The sequence below is a fragment of the Punica granatum genome, chromosome 6 (assembly GCF_007655135.1).
Source record: "Punica granatum isolate Tunisia-2019 chromosome 6, ASM765513v2, whole genome shotgun sequence".
Classification (NCBI taxonomy): domain Eukaryota; kingdom Viridiplantae; phylum Streptophyta; class Magnoliopsida; order Myrtales; family Lythraceae; genus Punica; species Punica granatum.
The window spans coordinates 20269619-20289012 of NC_045132.1; the positions used below are offsets into that span (position 1 = coordinate 20269619).

Sequence of the window (19394 nt, forward strand, 5' to 3'; positions counted from 1 at the left end):
TTTTCCTCGGCATATTATTTGAGGGAAGATTATCTCAATTTTCTTCTTGGTCTACCGAAATAAGAAACTTTCTTCTTGGAATCATCTTAATGGGAATTTTAGCTTGAAAAGCTCATAAAAGAAACTAAATTGAAAAATTTTTATTAAACAATTGCTCAAATATTGTAATCTTATAATCTTACGGTTTTACATTTTCACTATTTATGCCAAGCAAACTCGTTAAAATAGCATAATTTTGACATACTTGCATAGAAAATACGATAATGTTTAGCAAAAGAAGGTGAAAACTCACTGGTTGAGCTAAATATGTGTCAGTTTTTTTTTAATTTAATGTAAGTACAATTAACCGAATCTCATAATCGGCTTATCACTTTGTTTGGATTTCACTTGGCAAGGGAAAGGGTGGGGAGGTAAGGGGAGGGAATTAGAGGGATATAATTTGCATTGTTCGGATAAATTTATTTGAAATGGATAAGAAGGGGAATGAAAAATTAATTAAATCAATTAACTAATTATCAGCCCAACCTATATCAACATATATTAATTTAATGTACTCTCACGAAATTTGTTTGTCATGCAACGAGGGCTTTCCATATAAGTTCACGAAATTGTTCCATTTATGCCCCTTAGCTCATGGTGAGTCTCCCCATTAATATAAACTTAGATATCTTTTCAATTATTTTTCTCTATAAATATTTAAAATTTTATTATATATTCCCAAAGAGACACATACAAATTAATATAACCATTCTCAATGTTTTATTTATTTCTAATATTTTGTATTATAAAATTAGTAATATCTACAATATAAATAAACGTTCGCACAATGCGCGGATTACATGACTAGTTTAAGGAAATTGAAAATATAAGAGCCTAAGGAAAATAACATGATCTTTTATTTCTTCAATTTCCTTTCCCTCATTAAAATTTCTGGAGTCAAATAAGGGAAAACTCCTCCCTCCCATTTTTCCAACCCAACCAAAGACTATAGAATATGTAGCTTAAAAAATGGATAAAATAATTTATAATAATTCCTCTAATCTCACCTTTTTCTTTTCGAAATGATGTTTGAAAATATCGAAAAGGATATAATATTTATTTTACTTTGAGATGAGAAAAAATAAATAAAAGGAAATAATATTTACTTTACTTCAAAAAATAAATCACTAACATGTTTTCGAGTGAATTTCCGAAAGCAGAACTCAAGTTAAAAATGTTCTTTTCTCAATAGTAAAATGAACAAACTTTAAATGTAAATAAATAAAGTAAAAATAAATTTTACCACATCACATAATATGGACTAATTTTGAATAGATTAAGTCCAAAATCATCTCAACTATGTCCTCTAATTTGAACAACTAAATCACATAAATAAGTCCAACAACTTACGTGTAACATTACATCTCAGTGCAAGATAGAACCGCGACGTCAAGATGAAAAGTTTTCATGTCAATTAACTAATTAAAAGCACATCGATTATCCAAAGACATATTAGTGCAGGATTAAAACTGTAGAAATATATATTATTATATTTATATTATATATATATAGTAAAAGTTCTGTAATTATAAACTCGGGTCGAGTTGGGCTCCTAGCGATTTTAATATTTAACTCGATTTTTCTTTTCCCGGATCGACCGATCGATCTTTTGCTTCATCAGATTTCTGGTTTTTTCCCCTACTGAAAAAGGGAAACAAATAATAATAATAATAAATCACATATTCTATATCTGAAAAAAAAATATCAAAATCTCCGCTGGATAATCACAAATTTCCTCTTGCCTCGTCGAATGACCAAAAATCTAGCCGCCGCCACACCAGAGCGCGTCTCCACGCGCTGCTCTCCTGCCGTCCGATGAACAAGTCGAACGGCTCGCCAATCGCGAGACCACCTAACGTGCCTCGTGTCCTCTAACCCCCGTGTCCGCGCGTCAGGTTCAGTAGGACGGACGCAACTTTTTCATTTTTCTAATTATAATTATTATTAAAAAAGAGAGAAAATGAAATATCGGGGGGGGGGGAAAGGAAAAAAAAAAAGAAAAAAAGAAAAGAGAGCTCTTCTCAGTTCTATGTATGTGTTTGTCTGTGTGTGTCTCTCTCTCTGTGTGTGAGACTGGGTTTGGTATAAAGCCGAGGGGGGCCTTCACCAATCGCGAGGAGGGAGGAGGATCGCTTCATCGGGAAGAAATCCGTCGGCAGCTCGGCCAACCATGAAGGTCTCCGTGAAGACTCTGAAGGGCGCTCGCTTCGAAATCGAAGTGAAACCTGAAGATACGGTTCGTTCTCTTGCTCCCTCCCGATCGTTAAATCTTCCTGCTTCTCGTTTTCTCCAGTCCCGTCGGAATTCAGGATCCGACTGTGCTTAGGCGGAGTGATTGGCTGTGAATTGAGCTGCTTCGATTATTTTGGGCCTGTCTTAGCTCGGGTTTAGCTTCAATTAGGGTTTATAGGACTGCTGCTGAGCAGCTAGCTTCTGCCGCGGGCTTTGAGTTTGATTCCTGAGATAGGAAAAATTGAACTTTTCCTTGTTGACTAGGGTTTAAGATTGGTTTGCTGTCAGCTGCTTAGTTATGTCTTGAGCGGGATGATTAGGTGCTTATTAGGAATTAGGTGATTCGTACTTGCAGCGGAATTGACTGTATCGATTGAATTTCCATGTATCAATGAATTGGAATAGCTAAATTGGTCTCGCTGAAATGGCTGTCTGTGAGCAAAAACTGATTATCTGTTTGCTGCTGAAACTGGTAATTAGAAAGGCTGTTGTTAATGGGGCATTTCTCTTCCTACCCCTTGTTTAGTGAGATTACCTTTTCTATGCTTCCGAATTGTTATTTCACCATGAGAATCATGTAGCTGTAGTTAGTCCCTCAGATGCGAAACTTCAATTTTCATTGGTGTGGCTACGTTTTCTGGCATCGTACATGTGCTTCCATTTTACATCTCTTTTTATTTCACTTTACCTTGGGGTCAATGTCAATGTGGAAGGAGTGACTTGAATTTTTGCATTCAGGTCGCTGATGTAAAGAAAAACATAGAAGCTGTACAAGGAGCAGATGTTTATCCTGCTACTCAGCAGATGCTTATTTATCAGGGAAAAGTCCTGCCCGATGGTTCAACAATGGAAGAAAATAAGGTTGCTGAGAATAGTTTTATTGTAGTTATGTTGTCGAAGGTGAGCCATTCTTTCCGGTCATTGTGCTACTCACTAATATGAGCATATTATTTATATTTATTGGTGTTAGTTATCCGGATATTGTCTGATATTAGTGAACCGAGGTATAGAAATCTTTATCCTTGAAGGAGACATTCCTTAGCAGTTAGACCAATTGATATCATTTGTGATGTTTTGTCAAGCATTATAAGGAGCATTAACTTCATGTAATTGTGATTTGCGGTTTTTGTTCCTTTTGTTTTCGTTACAGTGGAATTTGGTCAAGATTCTAATCAAACTGATCAACTTTTTAAATTTGATTGGGAAGAAAAGTTGATTGATGCTCTCTTGGATTGTATAATATGAAATCCGAGTCAATTACTCAAAATCACATTAAGGATCCTGTTTTTAGTGTTTCTATATACAATTACTAATAGCTAACTTCGGAAGAATTTGAGGAAAGCCTTTTTTCCTGCTCCAAAGTCCTTACATCCAAGAATGTTCCACTGCCTTTATTGTCCATCTTTTTTCTTACGAATATTTTTTTGATGTTTCTAGAGTAAGAGCTCATCTGGCGAGGGTTCAGCCACATCTGCTGCTCCAGCAACTAAGGTAATAACAAATAAAGCGGCTAATGTGATACTAATACTTAAAACTCTTCTATGCACTGTGATGATTGCGAATTTTAATGCGTAGTGAAGAGAATTTCTGTATTAGCTCGCTTGTATTGATGTGAATACTATTTTACCGTTGTTTACATTGATTTTGAAATGTAAATTGAAGATTTAAATTTGCCATAGTTCTCGTGATTCTGTGTTATACCATTTTGATGGCCTTTTTCTGCTGTCATCGAGGTAGGGACTAAAAGATATTTCCCTGCAGACACCACAAACAAGTGCCTCACCTGCTACAGCAGCACCAGCAGCAGCACCAGCTCCAGCAGCAGCAGCAGCACCACCAGCTCCAGCACCATCACCATCACCTGCTCCACCGTGCGTCTCTGTTCTGTTTTATTTTGAAAAAAAAAATATTCTCTCGTTAGTCTATCTATTGTAGTGTTTGCTAAAGTAATTAACTCTTTTGTAGGCCTGCTTCTGTAGCAGCTGCCCCTGCACCTTCCCCTGCCCCTGCTCCTGCTTCTGTTTCTTCTGGCACTGCTGTGTAAGCATATTTGTTTTTCCTGACAGTGCTTTCTTGGACTATAGGGATACGAAGTTGTGGTCGTAGACACGTAGATCTACTGGAACTTTTGCATTTATCATGTGAATTAATATGCTTGCTAACACGTGAAAGTTTGCTTTTGTTTTATTTGTTTCAGGTCTGAATCAGATGTCTATGGCCAAGCTGCTTCTAATCTTGTTGCAGGAAACAATTTAGAGGGGGCAATCCAACAAATCCTTGACATGGGTGGAGGAACTTGGGACAGGGATACTGTTGTCCGAGCCCTTCGTGCTGCCTATAATAACCCAGAGAGAGCTGTCGAATATCTATATTCGGTATGTTCGTTTGCTTAGTAATTCTAAATCTGATGCATCATTAACTTGTGGTGGCAGTTGCATTGCATCGCTTGTGTGTATTTATGTCTATACATTGTTTTTTTGTATCTTTCTAAATGGTGTGCCAGTTCTATATCCTTATCAAAATTAGCATAAGTGAGAACAACAATCTTACTTTTAAGTTGTTCCGCCCTAGATTGATTGTTTTATTAGTACTTCTTGGAGAATAGTTGATTGCAATTTTATAGTTTTTTTAGTTATTTTTTGTCTGATGGGCCTCATATGGGCAGTATCTTTCAGTTTAAGCTTTAGGACAGCCTTTATTAGGTTCTGATAGATAAGTCACATCTCCTTTGAGTGTGTTAACTGCACTGGTATGGGGAGAAATTGTTAACTATGAGAGGTTGTGTCTCCTTTCTTCTCTTGTTTTGGATCTTAGACCTGAACTGTTTAATCAGAAGTATTACCTGTTCAATATTAGGGTATACCTGAGCAAGCTGATGCTCCACCTGTTGCAAGGGCACCTACTACCGAGCAAGCTGCTAATCCTCCCGCTCAACCAGCACAACCTGCACAACCTGCACAGCCAGCTGCGGTTCCTTCGAGTGGGCCCAATGCAAATCCTCTTGATCTCTTTCCTCAGGTAGTACATTTTTTTTTGTGGTAAAAAAGGTAGTGTATTTTGTTTATTCTTCTTATCCTGTGGTAAACATGTGTTGAAATGTGATACAGGGTCTTCCAAACATGGGAACAGGTGCTGCCGGTGCTGGTAACCTTGAATTTCTTCGCAACAGCCAACAGGTTACCTGTCTTTCTGTCCCTGCTTCCCTTCGTGGACTCCTCTTTGTTATATTCTGAAACATGTTTTGGCACAATTAATTTGATCTCTTTTTTCTTGTTCATCGTTACAGTTCCAAGCATTGCGAGCTATGGTGCAGGCGAATCCGCAAATACTGCAGGTTTAACTTTGATTTTTCTCCTGCATGGCTTTTCTGGTGGAAATTTTGCTTGCCCTTTGACTTTTCTCGTTTGAATCCAGCCCATGCTTCAAGAGCTTGGGAAGCAAAATCCTCACCTGATGAGACTTATTCAAGAGCATCAAGCTGACTTTCTTCGCCTGTTAAACGAGCCTATGGAGGGTGGAGAAGGGTTTGTATTGTAGAATGATTTTTTAAGTTTAGCCTGGGGACTATGGCTGGGTTGTGGTATGACATGTTGAAATCTCATGTCAGGAACATCCTGGGCCAGTTAGCTGGAGCGATGCCGCAGGCCATCCAAGTCACTCCTGAAGAGCGGGAGGCCATTGAGAGGGTAAGATTTGCCTCTTTATTGTACATTGCAAGCTGTAAATTACATTTCTAGGGATTCCTTAAAGTACATTTTCTGGCTTTGTGTTTCAAGTCCTGTCCATACATCTTCATGTCATGATTGTGATTTCATAAGATAGGTTTCTTTGTTCCTTGCAACTGAGTCAGTTTTGTTTTCCTTTTTTGAGGATGACGAAGGTTATTAATTTTTGGGCAAATAAATTTTTATCAAAAGCATTAAATTCATGCCATTGTTTAAAAGAAATCTTGGAAATACATAAAGAATCTAAAAGGCAATTGTCATGCAAGAAAGCTGAAAATTGAAAGAACGTACAAAGCCAACCAAAGCATTTTTATCTTTTCCCTATGCATTAGAGATTGGCTCTTATGTTTCTCATGCTCTTCAGCTTGAAGCGATGGGCTTCGATCGGGCGATTGTTCTAGAGGTTTTCTTTGCGTGCAACAAGAATGAGGAGCTCGCAGCAAACTACCTCTTAGACCATATGCATGAGTTCGAGGACTGATGTTTCGGCCATGAGAACAGATGGTAGATTTGTTTGCCCGTCTCCCGTCACCGTTCGTGTCTGTGATTTCTTTCCTTTCCAACCTCTTCTGCTGTTTATGAATATGAACATAAATATTCTCTTAAGTTTAGAAGGCCCCTTTCTTCTGTTTTATATAACATATTCAAAGAGTCTCTAAAGAGTTGCACAGATAATCCCGAACATTTGTAGCATCCCCTGCCTTTGTCTTCTTCCTTGTTTCTCTTTCCTTTTGCGTCTAACGTTCTTTCGTATTTAACTCGTATTATCTTTTATTCTTCCTTTATGAACTCCTCCTTGTATCGTCACATTTGCCCTCATACTTCGGTTTGCTCTCATGGAATATTGAAATGCATGTCCGGTAAGTTCCCCTGTAATTGCTCCATTCATGTCTCGAGAAATAAGACCGTGTGGAATGACATAGAAACTCGAGAGGGTTAATACAAGGCATGGTTTACCATGAACCCGAGTCTGAAGACACTGCACTTCCGATTATTTGCAGTCTTCAAATACAGGATGATGACCGTATTGGACCCGTTCGATACGGGAATTATTTTATGCATCTAAACCGGCACAGATATTGAATACAGGTGAGAGGCGTGTAGAGTCTTAATTCACCCTTAGGGGGCCTGGAATTGTCAGATGGTCCCCGGCTGGACAGCATTTGTAGTCCTCACTCAATTATTTGCCCAGCATTTGTAGTCCTCACTCAATTATTTGGTGGGCATGAGATTGCTAGAGGCCTCTCTTACCATATGTCACCATGTGGTCTTGTCCTTGTCCATTCTATTGTCTTAGAAAATGCTCGTAACCATAACCCCGAGAATAGAGGCTATACCAATTATCGTCAGCGTTCGCATCGGTGTCATTTCTGAATATAGGAGGTATTATCTTTTTCTTTTCCTACTGCTTTTTCTTTGGATGGGTCCCGAATCCTTTGGCAAGTCGAGACATTGCCATTGGAGAGGCTCTGGGTTAGGACGTGAAAATTAACTAAAATAAGTACATAAAATGGACAGGCTACAGCAAAACATGCTTTTGAGTCAGAATTTCCAGAATTAAATAGAATCGGATCATCGTCACCATGAAAGACGATCTATTGCAGAAAATAGCAAGGATCCTTGACGATTTTGCTCCTGGTGTTTTTATGTATTATAGGGTTTGTTGTCGCAAGTTCAGATTCGTAGTTTTTGGAGTATATCTTAAGGGTCTTTCCGAGGGACATGCATGCCCTCGTTTTTGTTTCGTCTCAGTTAGTCTAAGTAGACTGCTATATGATTAGGAAACAACGGGGTTGAAAATTCTCAACAGATCAGCCTCAGCCCCACCTCGCGCAACTTTGCTCTTTGATTATTATCGGGGTGAAGAGCGAAGGTGACCTAGACAGGACGATCGAGACCCTTAGAAAGTCGTCTGTTAATCAGTATAGGACATACTATACAAAATACGTGAGGCATCTGCACTAAACTGACTTGATTTTGGATCTAAAACCGCGTGTATACGTTTCAGCTTTTGATCAATTATTTTGGTCTTCAATGGCTTATCATGTCTCTGACAATAGTCCCAGCTTAGGATAAATTACCAAATGAGCTTCAGATCACCTAATAACTCAACTTTCTGACATAGCAGACACCGAAAGCTCACGCACGGGGAGGACCAAGTGGTGGTATTCCTACCGACTGGCTTCAGCATCACCATGAGAGAGACGTCCCGAGGTCCTTTTCTCTGTTGTTATAGCAACACGATTACTGGATCTGAACGTCGGACCATATATTATGTGTAGATTCAGCGACACCTAAAGGAGATCATACGTACACGCGCGCGCACACACACACACATATATATATATAGAAGGAGACAAACGTCCTTCGAATAGGCAGAGCTATCGAAATCCACTATCCGTGAAATGGTTGGTTTTCTTTTTGGCCTCTTTCCGTCCTTAAAATTCACGTATATCCTTGCTTGCTTGCATCATCTCCTTCGTCAGTCCGATAAAATGTCGGCTACAATCACTCAATCGAGCACTATCGGCAATCCGATAGGTAAAGGTTGAAGTGTCCTTGTTCTTTAGCAGATGGATGGGATTCATAGTGGGGCTCTTTCTAAGCCGGAGTTCATTCCATGATAATGACGGATCCACAATTCCAAGACACTTGTAAGTAGATGTGGAGCATATGAGCACGAAAGAGAGAGGCCAGAAAAAAGCTTAAAATGACAAAACATCAATTTTTGGTAACTTGTTACTCGTGCTTATTCACAGTGCCCATGAAAAACGAAATTATTTATTCGAGTGGTATGGTAGGCAGGACTAAAGATAAAGGGGTAAGAATTCGAGCTGTCCGATATATACTACAACTAGTTCATCAACTTGCGTAGGGATGATTACGACATGAATATATTCCATTAGCTATCGCAACTTCGTAAAAATCTCCGCTCAACTCTGAGATGCCTTCATATGAATTGTGATATACCTTGATTACATGAGCGGACCAAATGACTTCCATAAGTGATAAAACGGCGCTTCTCTATCTAAATTCAAAACTTTCTTATCAGTTGACTGTATATTTTTAAAATTTCACAGGGTAATTTAGAGGCAAGATAGAGTCTCTTACTTCGATGGTGCATGCGATCTCATTTATCAATTCTACTATAAAAATGCTCGCGTATTTTGCTGCAGATTAATTTTTCATGATAAAATTATATTCTGAATTCATTCAAATTATATTAACTTTGAAACTCCTTTAATTTTCTTAAATATGTTAAATCTAATTATTTCTAACATGATCCCCAACGATATCTCTCCGGTATAATTCAAATCAAATTAGATATGTGAATCATGTATTTGAGGATTAAATGATGACAATGTTTAAAATAATTGGTGAGCATGCTCCTGCAAATGTTGTTTATAATCATGGCATATGATCATGGCCAAGAAACTCGGATACACAAGCTGAGACCATCCAAACAATGACTAAGAGTGTGGTTCAATGGACGGGCATATCCCCAGATCATCGATCCTTCATAAGTTGGCTATGTGTGCCGAATCGACTTGGTACAAAAGACAGATTGATACAGTGGATGATTAATGTTGCCGTGGAGGAATGTGAGTTTTGTTGTTCATAGTTGGAGACCACTCGGGATCACTTTGCTTCACTGGTTTAATAACACAAAGATTTGGAGAAGCTTGATGGCTCGAGTAAAAGGAGTGCAGAGATCCTGTACAAATTGGGGATCAGAACTTCGCTGAATTACATCTCTCAAAGGAAGGAAGTTGGACGTCGTCGTATGCTTGAAGCTCCTCTGGACTCGCTACATCTGTTGGACATGGACTGACCGCAAGGCAAGGCAGGATCTTCAAGAAGCAAGTTAAAATTTTGGAAAGTTAGATTAAAAGTTTTTGTCCATGGCTAGTTTTTCTTGCAAATTAAAGTTGTACATTCCTCTATAGCTAGGCATATGGGTTTATTGATGTGAATTTCTCTGAGCTGATCTGTTGCTCGTTTTGTTTTTTGCTGGTTTCTAGTGGGCAGGTGGACAATTGTTATCAATTTGGTTTGGTATTAATGAAGTTATCACCATTTACCCAAAAAAATAATATAAAATATTTACAAAAAAAGTAGATATAAAATTTTAAAATCATATTCTGAATTCATTCAACTTAATTAGATATGTGAAGTTCAGTGCTAAGTGCTAATAAATACTATACTATTGTCGTCGTTTACGATAGATTTAGTCTTTTAAATCAAATAATTGTGATTATTCCAAAATTTCACGCATCCTGATTTATGAAAGAAAATGATAATAGTTAATTAATAATATGCTAAAAAGTATGCGCAATAGTTAGCTAGCCCGCCGAAACCCTCCTAATCAATCAAAACCTTGAAAACCATAGTAAGCAAAACATATAGTTAACTCCGCTTAACTTCGCTTCACTCATTTCTCAAATAGCACAATCATTACTTTTTTTTTAATCTTTTTCTTCAATACAATAATAAATTATCCCGTAAACTTTTTTCTTAACTACCATTACAATTAATTTTTAATATTAAATTCTCCAAACTATTCATTACTTTTCCTAAATTTAACAATACAATCATTGCTTCTTTTTTTTTTTTATCTTCATTCACAATTTAATAATAAATTCTCACACATACTTTTTCTTAATCATTATTACAACCTCATTCAAATATACACATAAATATTCGGAGTGGAATGGAGTTCATTACCAAAAGCCACCATAATGTTGTGGCCACAAGTTCATCCAAGTCTAGTGGATATTTTACCTGGGGCAGGCCATATGGGGGAATTCCCCCTTATAAATACAAACGAAAAATGGAGTCACAAAACACATAAACCCCCTAAGGAAAGGAAGGAAAAAAAAAAGAAAGGAATTCAGGGGAGAGAGGAAAAATAAAAGTTTAATGGAGTTGGAGAAATTAGGAAGCCATGGCAGAAGGAAGAAGGGAGGGATGCTTACGATGCCCTTCATCTTCTGTAAGTCCATGTCCATCCCTATCTAGCTACTTTCAACATTAATTTCGCAACACGGCCAATCCATTCTTTTACAAACCAGCACACATCGTCGTTGTTTGTGGATGAACTAGCAAGCTAGTTCGATGTCTGAAATGCTGGACTTTAATTAGCTTGCTTTCCATAAACAGATATCTTAGCATCGATCCGTAAATATTGCACACAATTACGTTTCGGAGTTATAAGCATGACTATTATTTCGTTTGTTCGTTTGTTGTTGAATGATGAACCAATGGTGATGGTTGAAATTGGATAATCTTTGAACGTACAGCAAATGAGGTTTGTGACAAGTTGGCGGTGGTGGGATTCAACGCGAACATGATAAGCTACCTGACGACGCAGCTTCACATGCCCCTCACCAAGGCCGCCAACACCCTCACCAACTTCGGCGGCACTGCCAGCCTCACCCCTGTACTCGGAGCCTTCATCGCCGACGCCTTTGCCGGCCGCTTCTGGACCATCACCGTCGCCTCCATCATCTATGTCATTGTACGTGTATCTCTATCTATATTCACATGCATGATTAACCTTTCCTTGTGCAATAGTACCATTACCATTGGTTCTGGTGAATCACGCATATAGCTCCACACATATCACGCTTTATGATTTCCGAACCTTCCATTGCTTGGTTACGTACACCATGCCCTATTAACATTATCACGACGCCTTTTTTTTTTTTCATTTTCTGCGTGTTATGAACCTTAAATCATATATATCAGAGGATCATTATCAATATTTTCTTTTAAGAATTGTGTTTATTCTTTAATAATATATATGGACGGTACAATTCTCGTATCATGATAAATATATTGTTGAAAAATATGAAAGTTGGTAAAAAACAAAAATTGTCGAGAGATAACTTTAACTATGTATCTATTTTTAGGTTCCATTACTGTCATTCTCTATTACTCCTAATATAATTTTTTAGAATTCGAAGATTAATCTGTTATTGATAATGTGATTAACTAAGTTCTTGGGAAATTCTTATATGTGCATATTGATTGGTTCGGTAGCCTAAAAAGGATGAGATTGTCCAAAAATGTGTGGCACATGCAACTTGCCACTAGCTGACGAAATAAGAGTAAGAACAAAGAGTAAAAGACAATCTTTTTATATGCAGAAAGATTAATGACATCCCCCATAATGTCTACATATCCAAGTGACCATATTGATTGATGTCAGTACGACCAAACATTGCTCCACATGCAATGATACAATGCTTTCGCCACATGAATGATTGGGAGTGTTTATTTTTTCGAGTACGAGAGATACTGATGAACTTAATCATAAAATAATAAAAGCAGAAAACAAAGTGAATATTAAGTCGCATACAAGTGTTAAATTCGAAAACTCTTTAGTTCAGACGAAAATGCGTGTTCCTGTATTACATATCGCTTTTCTGTGATCGGGATTATTAGCTCCCGCAGAAAATGACATCAATTCACGTCAAGATCCCTTTGAAAATTCAGTTCCTTCCCTGTTCAATGATTGACGATCACTAACTAAAAACTAACTAATCCTTCCTTAAAGTACATTAATTATCAACTACGCCTTTTCTTTTCTTTTTTCAAAGAAGAGTAGTTACAAAATTGTCGCGTAAATTTTTCTTCAGACCTGTTACGTAGTTGTTATACAAGCCCGCTTTATCGTTTATCTAGGTCAAATAATTAAATTTGATTAAATTTGAAGACTATATTGAGTTATTGACGAATTAAAGTTGTCCGAGATTATAGAAAGATGCTACTCATATTATGCTTTATGAATTGAATATTGATTAATGCATCGACTTGACTGATCCATTAAGGTGAACCGGTACGAGTTATTTTTCAGTAATTCTAGTGACCATAAGCTAATGTGCTTAATTATCATGGAATTTGTTAAGATTATGCTCCTTGATAGGGTAACCTTAGTTAATGGGATATCTTTAATATATGATCATCGTAAATCAACCAGGGAATGACATTGTTGACAACATCGGCATCTCTTCCCCAACTAAGGCCGCCTCCATGCAACCTCGGAAGAGCCACCGACCAACCCTGCCAAGAGGCCAACGCATGGCAGCTGGCCGTCCTCTACGCAGCCCTCCTGCTCGGGGCCATCGGATCAGGTGGGATTCGGCCCTGCGTCGTGGCATTCGGGGCAGACCAGTTTGATGAGGCTGACCCGAAGCAGAGGACCCGCACATGGAAGTACTTCAACTGGTACTACTTTGTGATGGGCGGGTCGATGCTGGTGGCCCTGACGGTCCTTGTCTACATCCAAGACAACATCGGCTGGGGCTGGGGGCTTGGCATCCCGACCATACTGATGTTCCTGTCGGTGGTGGCTCTAGTGTCTGGTCACCCGCTCTACCGGATGCTGGACCCCGCCGGGAGCCCGTTCACACGATTGGTGCAAGTATCCGTGGCAGCGTTCAAGAAGAGGAAGGTGGAAAATGTATCGGACCCGGATTTGCTTTACCGGAACAACGAGCTGGATGCTCCGATCTCGGTGGGCGGGAAGCTTGTGCACACCAAATATATGAAGTGAGTTTTTCCTCTATATTTGTCCTGAATCAGATAGGGCTTTGTTTCTTTTTCTTGAAAATATAAGAACAAATTAGGATTGATTTAGGTAATTTGACATCTTTTTTTTAAAAGATCTCGGACTCAAATACTGTGAATAGAGGAAATTCATGATTACAATAATTTTACCTCCCTTAATGAACCGATCCTTCTCTCAAATCTGAATTAGTTGAGGTACGTTAAACTTCTAATATCAAATAGTGCACCACGAAAAGTAAGAAAAAATAAGTAGTAATAAGAGGAGAAAATAGATGAATTATATTGTAATTGTATAATCACTCTAATCATCTAAAAATAAAAAAAATAAAAATTCTCGAACTTTTATTGCACTAGCCCATGTTGCAAGGGAAATTTCGAACGAGTCCAATGATTCGTATGCCTGGACTTCAATTATTGAAGAGAAATGACAACATGACATTGTCAACAATAATTGAAATACGATGACAAAGAAATATGGCCCCAAACAAGATGTCGAGCGTGAGTTTTGTGAATGGAGAAAATTTATATTGGAAGAGTTTTATCATTTAATAAACTTACTCGGCTCAATTGAATTAGTTAGGAATCCATTGAGCTTTCAAATGTCATGGTGCATATATAAAAAAGGAAAGAAAGGGAAATATGGCTCCAAAGGGGAAAAAAATTGACAAAAGAAGATGGCACGCATCGATAATCTCTCAAAAGATAGATAACCTCTCTGGCTCTCTCATCTTAGTCCGATGTATTGAACAACTTGTTTGACTTGTAGAATTGTAGTGATTTTTTAATGGTGAAATAGTATCGTCGCCTGTACACTGAGATTAATATTGTTTGGATGTCAATTTAGTTTAGTATTGACTGCAAGACGCTTTTAGTGAATTTTGAATATTTAAATTGAAAATAAAATCCGTCCACTGAAGTCATAATCCCTTGAATACTTCTAATGACTTAGGTCGTTCCAATTTTATGCAACCTATAATTTACCATTACATGAAAATGGGTCTGTGCTAACGATAAGAGCAATGTAATAACAACGGCCAGTGATTTCTTCCACGTTTTAAATGACTTTGCACGATAATTCCATACCTCTGTTCAGTCGGAAAGGAAGCAGATTGCAAGTAAGCTTTTCTATTATCAAACATAAGGCGAACTTTTTAAGAGCAAATGTAAAACAACAGCCTATACAACACCATCTCGAGTCCCAAAATTCGCTCCGTGTGCATCTTCCATGCCTGTTTCATCCGTTGTTCGTGAGATCATGATCGTAACCACCGTGTCACGCTTGACCGTTTATCGTGCTTTCGCGAAATCTAAAAATAATATGTTTGATTTAGTTCAATGAGCTGGATGCAGGTTTTTGGACAAAGCAGCTACCGTGACTGAAGAGGACAACCCGAAGACTCCAAATCTATGGAGGCTGAGCACAGTCCACAGGGTGGAAGAGCTGAAGCAGATCATCAAAATGGGGCCGATATGGGCCGCCGGAATCCTCCTCTTCACCTCCTACGCTCAGCAGCACACCTTCTCCCTCCAGCAGGCCAGGACCATGGACCGCCACCTCGGCGGCTCCTTCCAGATCCCTGCCGGCTCCATGTCCGTCTTCACCATGTCCGCCATGCTTCTCACCATCATCTTCTATGACCGCGCTTTCGTCCCCATCGCCCGCCGCTTCACTGGCCTCGACCGCGGAATCTCTGTCCTCCACCGCATGGGGATCGGCTTCACCATCTCCATCCTGCCCACTTTCATCGCCGGCTTCGTCGAGGTTAAGCGGAAGCAGGCCGCCGCCGACCACGGGCTTACCCACTTGGCCCACTCCACGATACCGATCTCCGTGTTCTGGCTCATCCCTCAGTATTGCCTACATGGGATCGCCGAGGCCTTCATGTCCATTGGCCACCTTGAGTTCTTCTACGACCAGTCACCAGAGAGCATGAAGAGCACCGCCATGGCCCTGTTCTGGATCGCCATCTCGGCGGGTAATTATGTGAGCACCCTCCTCGTGACCCTAGTACACAAGTTCAGCGCCGGGCCCGATGGGTCGAATTGGCTTCCTGATAATAATCTTAACGTGGGGAAGTTGGAGTACTTCTACTGGATCCTGACCCTTCTGCAGGTCCTCAATCTGTTTTACTACATCTGCTGTGCCAAGCGATATAAGTATAAGCCCATTCAGTTACACAAGGTGGAGGCTCGAGATTCTGATGAAGATGGAGTCGAGCTCAAGCCCAATGTCTAGTCACGGATTCGAGGATGGGAATTCCTCGTTTGCCTTGTAGAGAACTGAGACAATGTTGATCAATTGAACTGCAGTTCACTATAAATGTAGACAGCATGTAAAGCAGTAGTAAGAATATATCAAGAAAACAATCTCTGGTTGTCCTTCCTTCCGAACACTGATATAAGACTAATTTTGATACTCGTGGGTGTAAGTTTATTATCCACTTCTGGTGGGAGTATGCTCACTAGTGTGAAATTAGGTCCCGATAAGTTCACCAAATTATGGAACATGGACACAAAATCAACAAACGATACCAACAAATTGCTCAGCTACTAGAAAAAAATTTAGTGGATCGAAGAATCTATTGAGACCACGAACGATCCAATTGATGAAGAGGCAACGTCATCATAATGTGAGGCTGTCAGGGTTTTCAATGATCTTCAAGAATGTCTGGAGGAAGGCGGCCAAGTCTGCCCCATAGATGATCCTGTGATCTGCCGTTACATTCACCTGAAAATTTTGCATAGATAATTAGATCCCAAATGGATAATTTTGTTCCTTTGTTGATGGCCTTGTTCAGAAACTATCACAATCTGCTACAACAATCTCGACATTTAGTCAATTGTATGGTGTGCATCATTAGCAGAGGAATCTAAAATCTATTGCAACATCTCCTACATGAGCTAGCAGCATCACTTAGGAGACCAGAAAAGTTGTATACAACACTTGTTATCCATCAGTCAACAAGGCACCTCATTGGTTTTTCATCTGCCGTGTTTTACAGGCCTAACTTCAAAGGCTAAGCAGTGGGCCGATGCTTGAAAAAGCTTTAGAAGTGAGAAACTAAAAATGCATCTCTACATCACAAACTTTAAGACCAGTTTTCAATCTGTAGTTACTGAATGTATGAGCATTTATTTGCTAAGACTATGACGGGATGTGAGAGAAATGGTGCCGAGTATATATGGAAGATCAAGTTGAACTTACCAGCATTTTACTCTTGACGCTGAAGAACCCATCAGCATCTGCCACGACGGTGGGCTTTGATGCTCCAACAGCCATGATAGCCCCCTGAAATTAGATGTATATCACAAAGAATTTGATCAAACAGCAAAGATTTCATCATAATGAGAATAAAGGAGAGTTCAAGATTTAGTGTGTCAGAACCGAGATTCATTCTTTAAAAAAAAATAATAAATAAATATACCTGGCCTGGAGGAAGAATAGCATCAAATCGATCCACTCCAAACATGCCGAGGTTTGAAAGGGTAAAGGTTCCTGCACCAGATAATATGACACATAAACAGAGAGCTCATTGAGTTGCAAATTAGATGAGGAAGCAAGAAAGAAGATTCAAACTTTCAGCAATTTAGACCTGAATTATATTCATGGGGTTGAAGTTGCTTCGAGCGGGCTTTCTCCACCAATTCTTTCCATTTCTGAGACAGCAAGTAGAGATCCAACTGTGCACCAAAAAGTAATTTCGTATAAGAAAAGTTTGAAGGTAGCACTTGAAGGGTTTGCATGAATACAGCAACTCAAAGCAGGGGTTGCATCTATAGATATCGAGCTCAAACCTTGTCTGCATCTTGAAGCACAGGGGTGATCAGCCCACCGTTGATTGCTACTGCTACTGCAATGTTAATGCTGCTGTTGTAAGTAAAGCTCTTCCCATCTTTGCAGGTGGCGTTCACGACAGGATGCTGGACAAGAGCCATTGCAGCAGCCTTTGCTAGCAATGCGGTCATCGTCACGCCCTTTTTCTTCACCTAAAGTCGCAAAAACTCAGAAGGTAAGATGTACTGAGATGATAAAATTACCATGCATTGACAATCAACTTCTTTCACATATTGCTAGTACTATGGTACTAATACTATCCTTCAAAAGGTCAAAAATTACTCTTTCAATCTCAGTATTTGGTCCCAGAAAGAAACACCTACATAGGACGCTAGTCGTGCGGTAGCAGAATGTACGGAAATCCACAAACCAAAACAGTTAAGTTTCCAAATTTATAATCCAAGGGATTCGGCCTAGTGGTTAATGTGCACCCAAGTTTGCACCGAGACCTGGGTTCGAATCCCCTTGGGGCCACCGGAGGGCCTTTGGCGTAATTACCCGCTCCGTGCGTCACCAGGGTTCACGGAGCCCGGGGATTAGTCGGCCGAAGCCCGGACACCCGGGTTAGCAAAAAAAAAAAAATTTCCAAATTTATCAACAAAAACATTGTTGCAGATTATTCAGGTGGACATCGAGCCTGCCCAGAATATTGCTCATAGTGGCATCATGCAGATTTACGACCCAGCACTTATTCGTAAATCCCGCTTGGAAGAAAGAAATCCAAGCACATAAACTGAATTGCCATCAGATGCTTGCAAAACATATTCAATTATACCGGTCAATATGATGCTCAATGTTTTAACAGCCAATATTCTGACATGCAGAGAAAGAATGTACCTTTTCATAGAGAGCATCGAGGGCATCAGTCGACACGGGAAACCCGACTCTGAAAGTCGGTACTGTGAGGCTCTCCAACATGTTCTTCGAGACAGCAGCCTGCATTGTGGTGAAGGGCACGACGGTGGAGCCAGGCAGAGGAGGCGGGGCCGCTGCTGCAGCAGCAGCTGGTTTTGGTGGAGCAGCAGCTGCGACGGGAGCTGGCTCAGCCACGGAAAATGCTGGATTTGACGGCTTGATCCCAGCCGCGGCCTCTACATCGGAGGGCGTGATCCTCCCGTATGGCCCTGTACCAACAAGTTTATTGATATCCACCTTGTGCTGCTTCGCGAGCTTCTTCGCGAAGGGTGTGGCGACGACCTTCCCCGATGGTTTGGCCGGCCCCGGAGCTGGGGGTGGCTGGGGGATTGCTGGGGCAGGCGTGGCAGTCACGGCAGGGGCGGCAGCTGCCTCGGCCTTGGGAGCGCTCGGTGCAGGGGAGGCAGAGCCCGAATTGGCGGCGGCCTTGGCCTTGGCCTTGGCCTCGGCAATCTCGTCCTCAGTCTCAGCCAGCAGCCCGATGGGGGCGCCAACAGGGGCAGTCTCGCCTGCGGGAACGACGATAGCGGCGAGGATCCCATCGTAGAAGGTCTCGACGTCCATGTCGGCCTTGTCGGACTCGACCACGACGACGCTCTCGCCCTTGGAGAGGACGTCGCCCTCCGACTTGACCCAGGAGACGATCTTGCCCTCGGTCATGGTGGAGCTGAGGGCGGGCATGAAGATCTCGCGGACCTTAGACTGGACGGAGAGGGAGCGGCGGCGCCGGCGGGGAAGAGGGGCGGAGGAGGGGAAGCGGCGGGTCCAGGGGGAGAGGGAGGAGGAGAAGGAGAGCGTGGGGTCGGCATTGGCGGAGGTGGCGGCATTTGGGAGGAGAGAGGAGGCCATTTGGGTCGAGGAAATGGGACGGAGCTGAGGGGATTCGATTGAGGAGGGAAATGAGGAATGGGACTACTCAGAGGAATTGAATGGAGGAAGAAGAAGAAGAAGATGGAGAAGGAGAGAGGTTGGGAGGGGCGGAGAAGCCGAGGCAGAGTTCGTTGGGAGGATTTGAGCTTTGCCTTGCTTCACTCTCTTTGCTTTCATCGCCACCTGCTGAAGCTCGGTAACGTCCG

The 19394-nt window shown here is 40.7% G+C and overlaps 3 protein-coding genes across 4 annotated transcripts; 2 read left to right on the forward strand and 1 right to left on the reverse strand.

Moving 5' to 3' along the window:
* The first annotated feature begins 2030 nt into the window (after nucleotides 1-2030).
* LOC116210977 (ubiquitin receptor RAD23c-like) lies at nucleotides 2031-6860 on the forward strand. 2 transcript variants are annotated; one of them, XM_031545151.1, is made up of 12 exons: nucleotides 2031-2275; nucleotides 3010-3171; nucleotides 3709-3762; nucleotides 4009-4142; nucleotides 4237-4311; nucleotides 4469-4646; nucleotides 5128-5289; nucleotides 5379-5447; nucleotides 5558-5605; nucleotides 5686-5795; nucleotides 5879-5957; nucleotides 6361-6860. In XM_031545151.1, the coding sequence occupies exons 1-12, from the start codon at nucleotides 2210-2212 to the stop codon at nucleotides 6475-6477; spliced, it is 1254 nt and encodes a 417-aa protein (XP_031401011.1). In that variant the 5' UTR covers nucleotides 2031-2209; the 3' UTR covers nucleotides 6478-6860. The 2 variants fall into 2 exon arrangements, with proteins under 2 accessions (XP_031401011.1, XP_031401012.1); XM_031545152.1 differs by having other exon boundaries at nucleotides 2071-2275; nucleotides 4033-4142.
* Nucleotides 6861-10827: 3967 nt separating this feature from the next.
* On the forward strand, nucleotides 10828-15959 carry LOC116210975 (protein NRT1/ PTR FAMILY 3.1-like). Its single transcript, XM_031545149.1, has 4 exons — nucleotides 10828-10989; nucleotides 11297-11514; nucleotides 12979-13550; nucleotides 14919-15959. Exons 1-4 carry the CDS (start codon nucleotides 10917-10919, stop codon nucleotides 15802-15804), a joined length of 1749 nt encoding a protein of 582 aa, XP_031401009.1. The 5' UTR covers nucleotides 10828-10916; the 3' UTR covers nucleotides 15805-15959.
* Nucleotides 15953-19372, reverse strand: LOC116210976 (dihydrolipoyllysine-residue acetyltransferase component 4 of pyruvate dehydrogenase complex, chloroplastic). Its single transcript, XM_031545150.1, has 6 exons — nucleotides 18241-19372; nucleotides 17364-17555; nucleotides 17162-17249; nucleotides 16994-17064; nucleotides 16774-16857; nucleotides 15953-16296 (listed from the first exon to the last, which is right to left on the reverse strand). Exons 1-6 carry the CDS (start codon nucleotides 19165-19167, stop codon nucleotides 16192-16194), a joined length of 1467 nt encoding a protein of 488 aa, XP_031401010.1. The 5' UTR covers nucleotides 19168-19372; the 3' UTR covers nucleotides 15953-16191.
* Nucleotides 19373-19394: the final 22 nt, after the last annotated feature.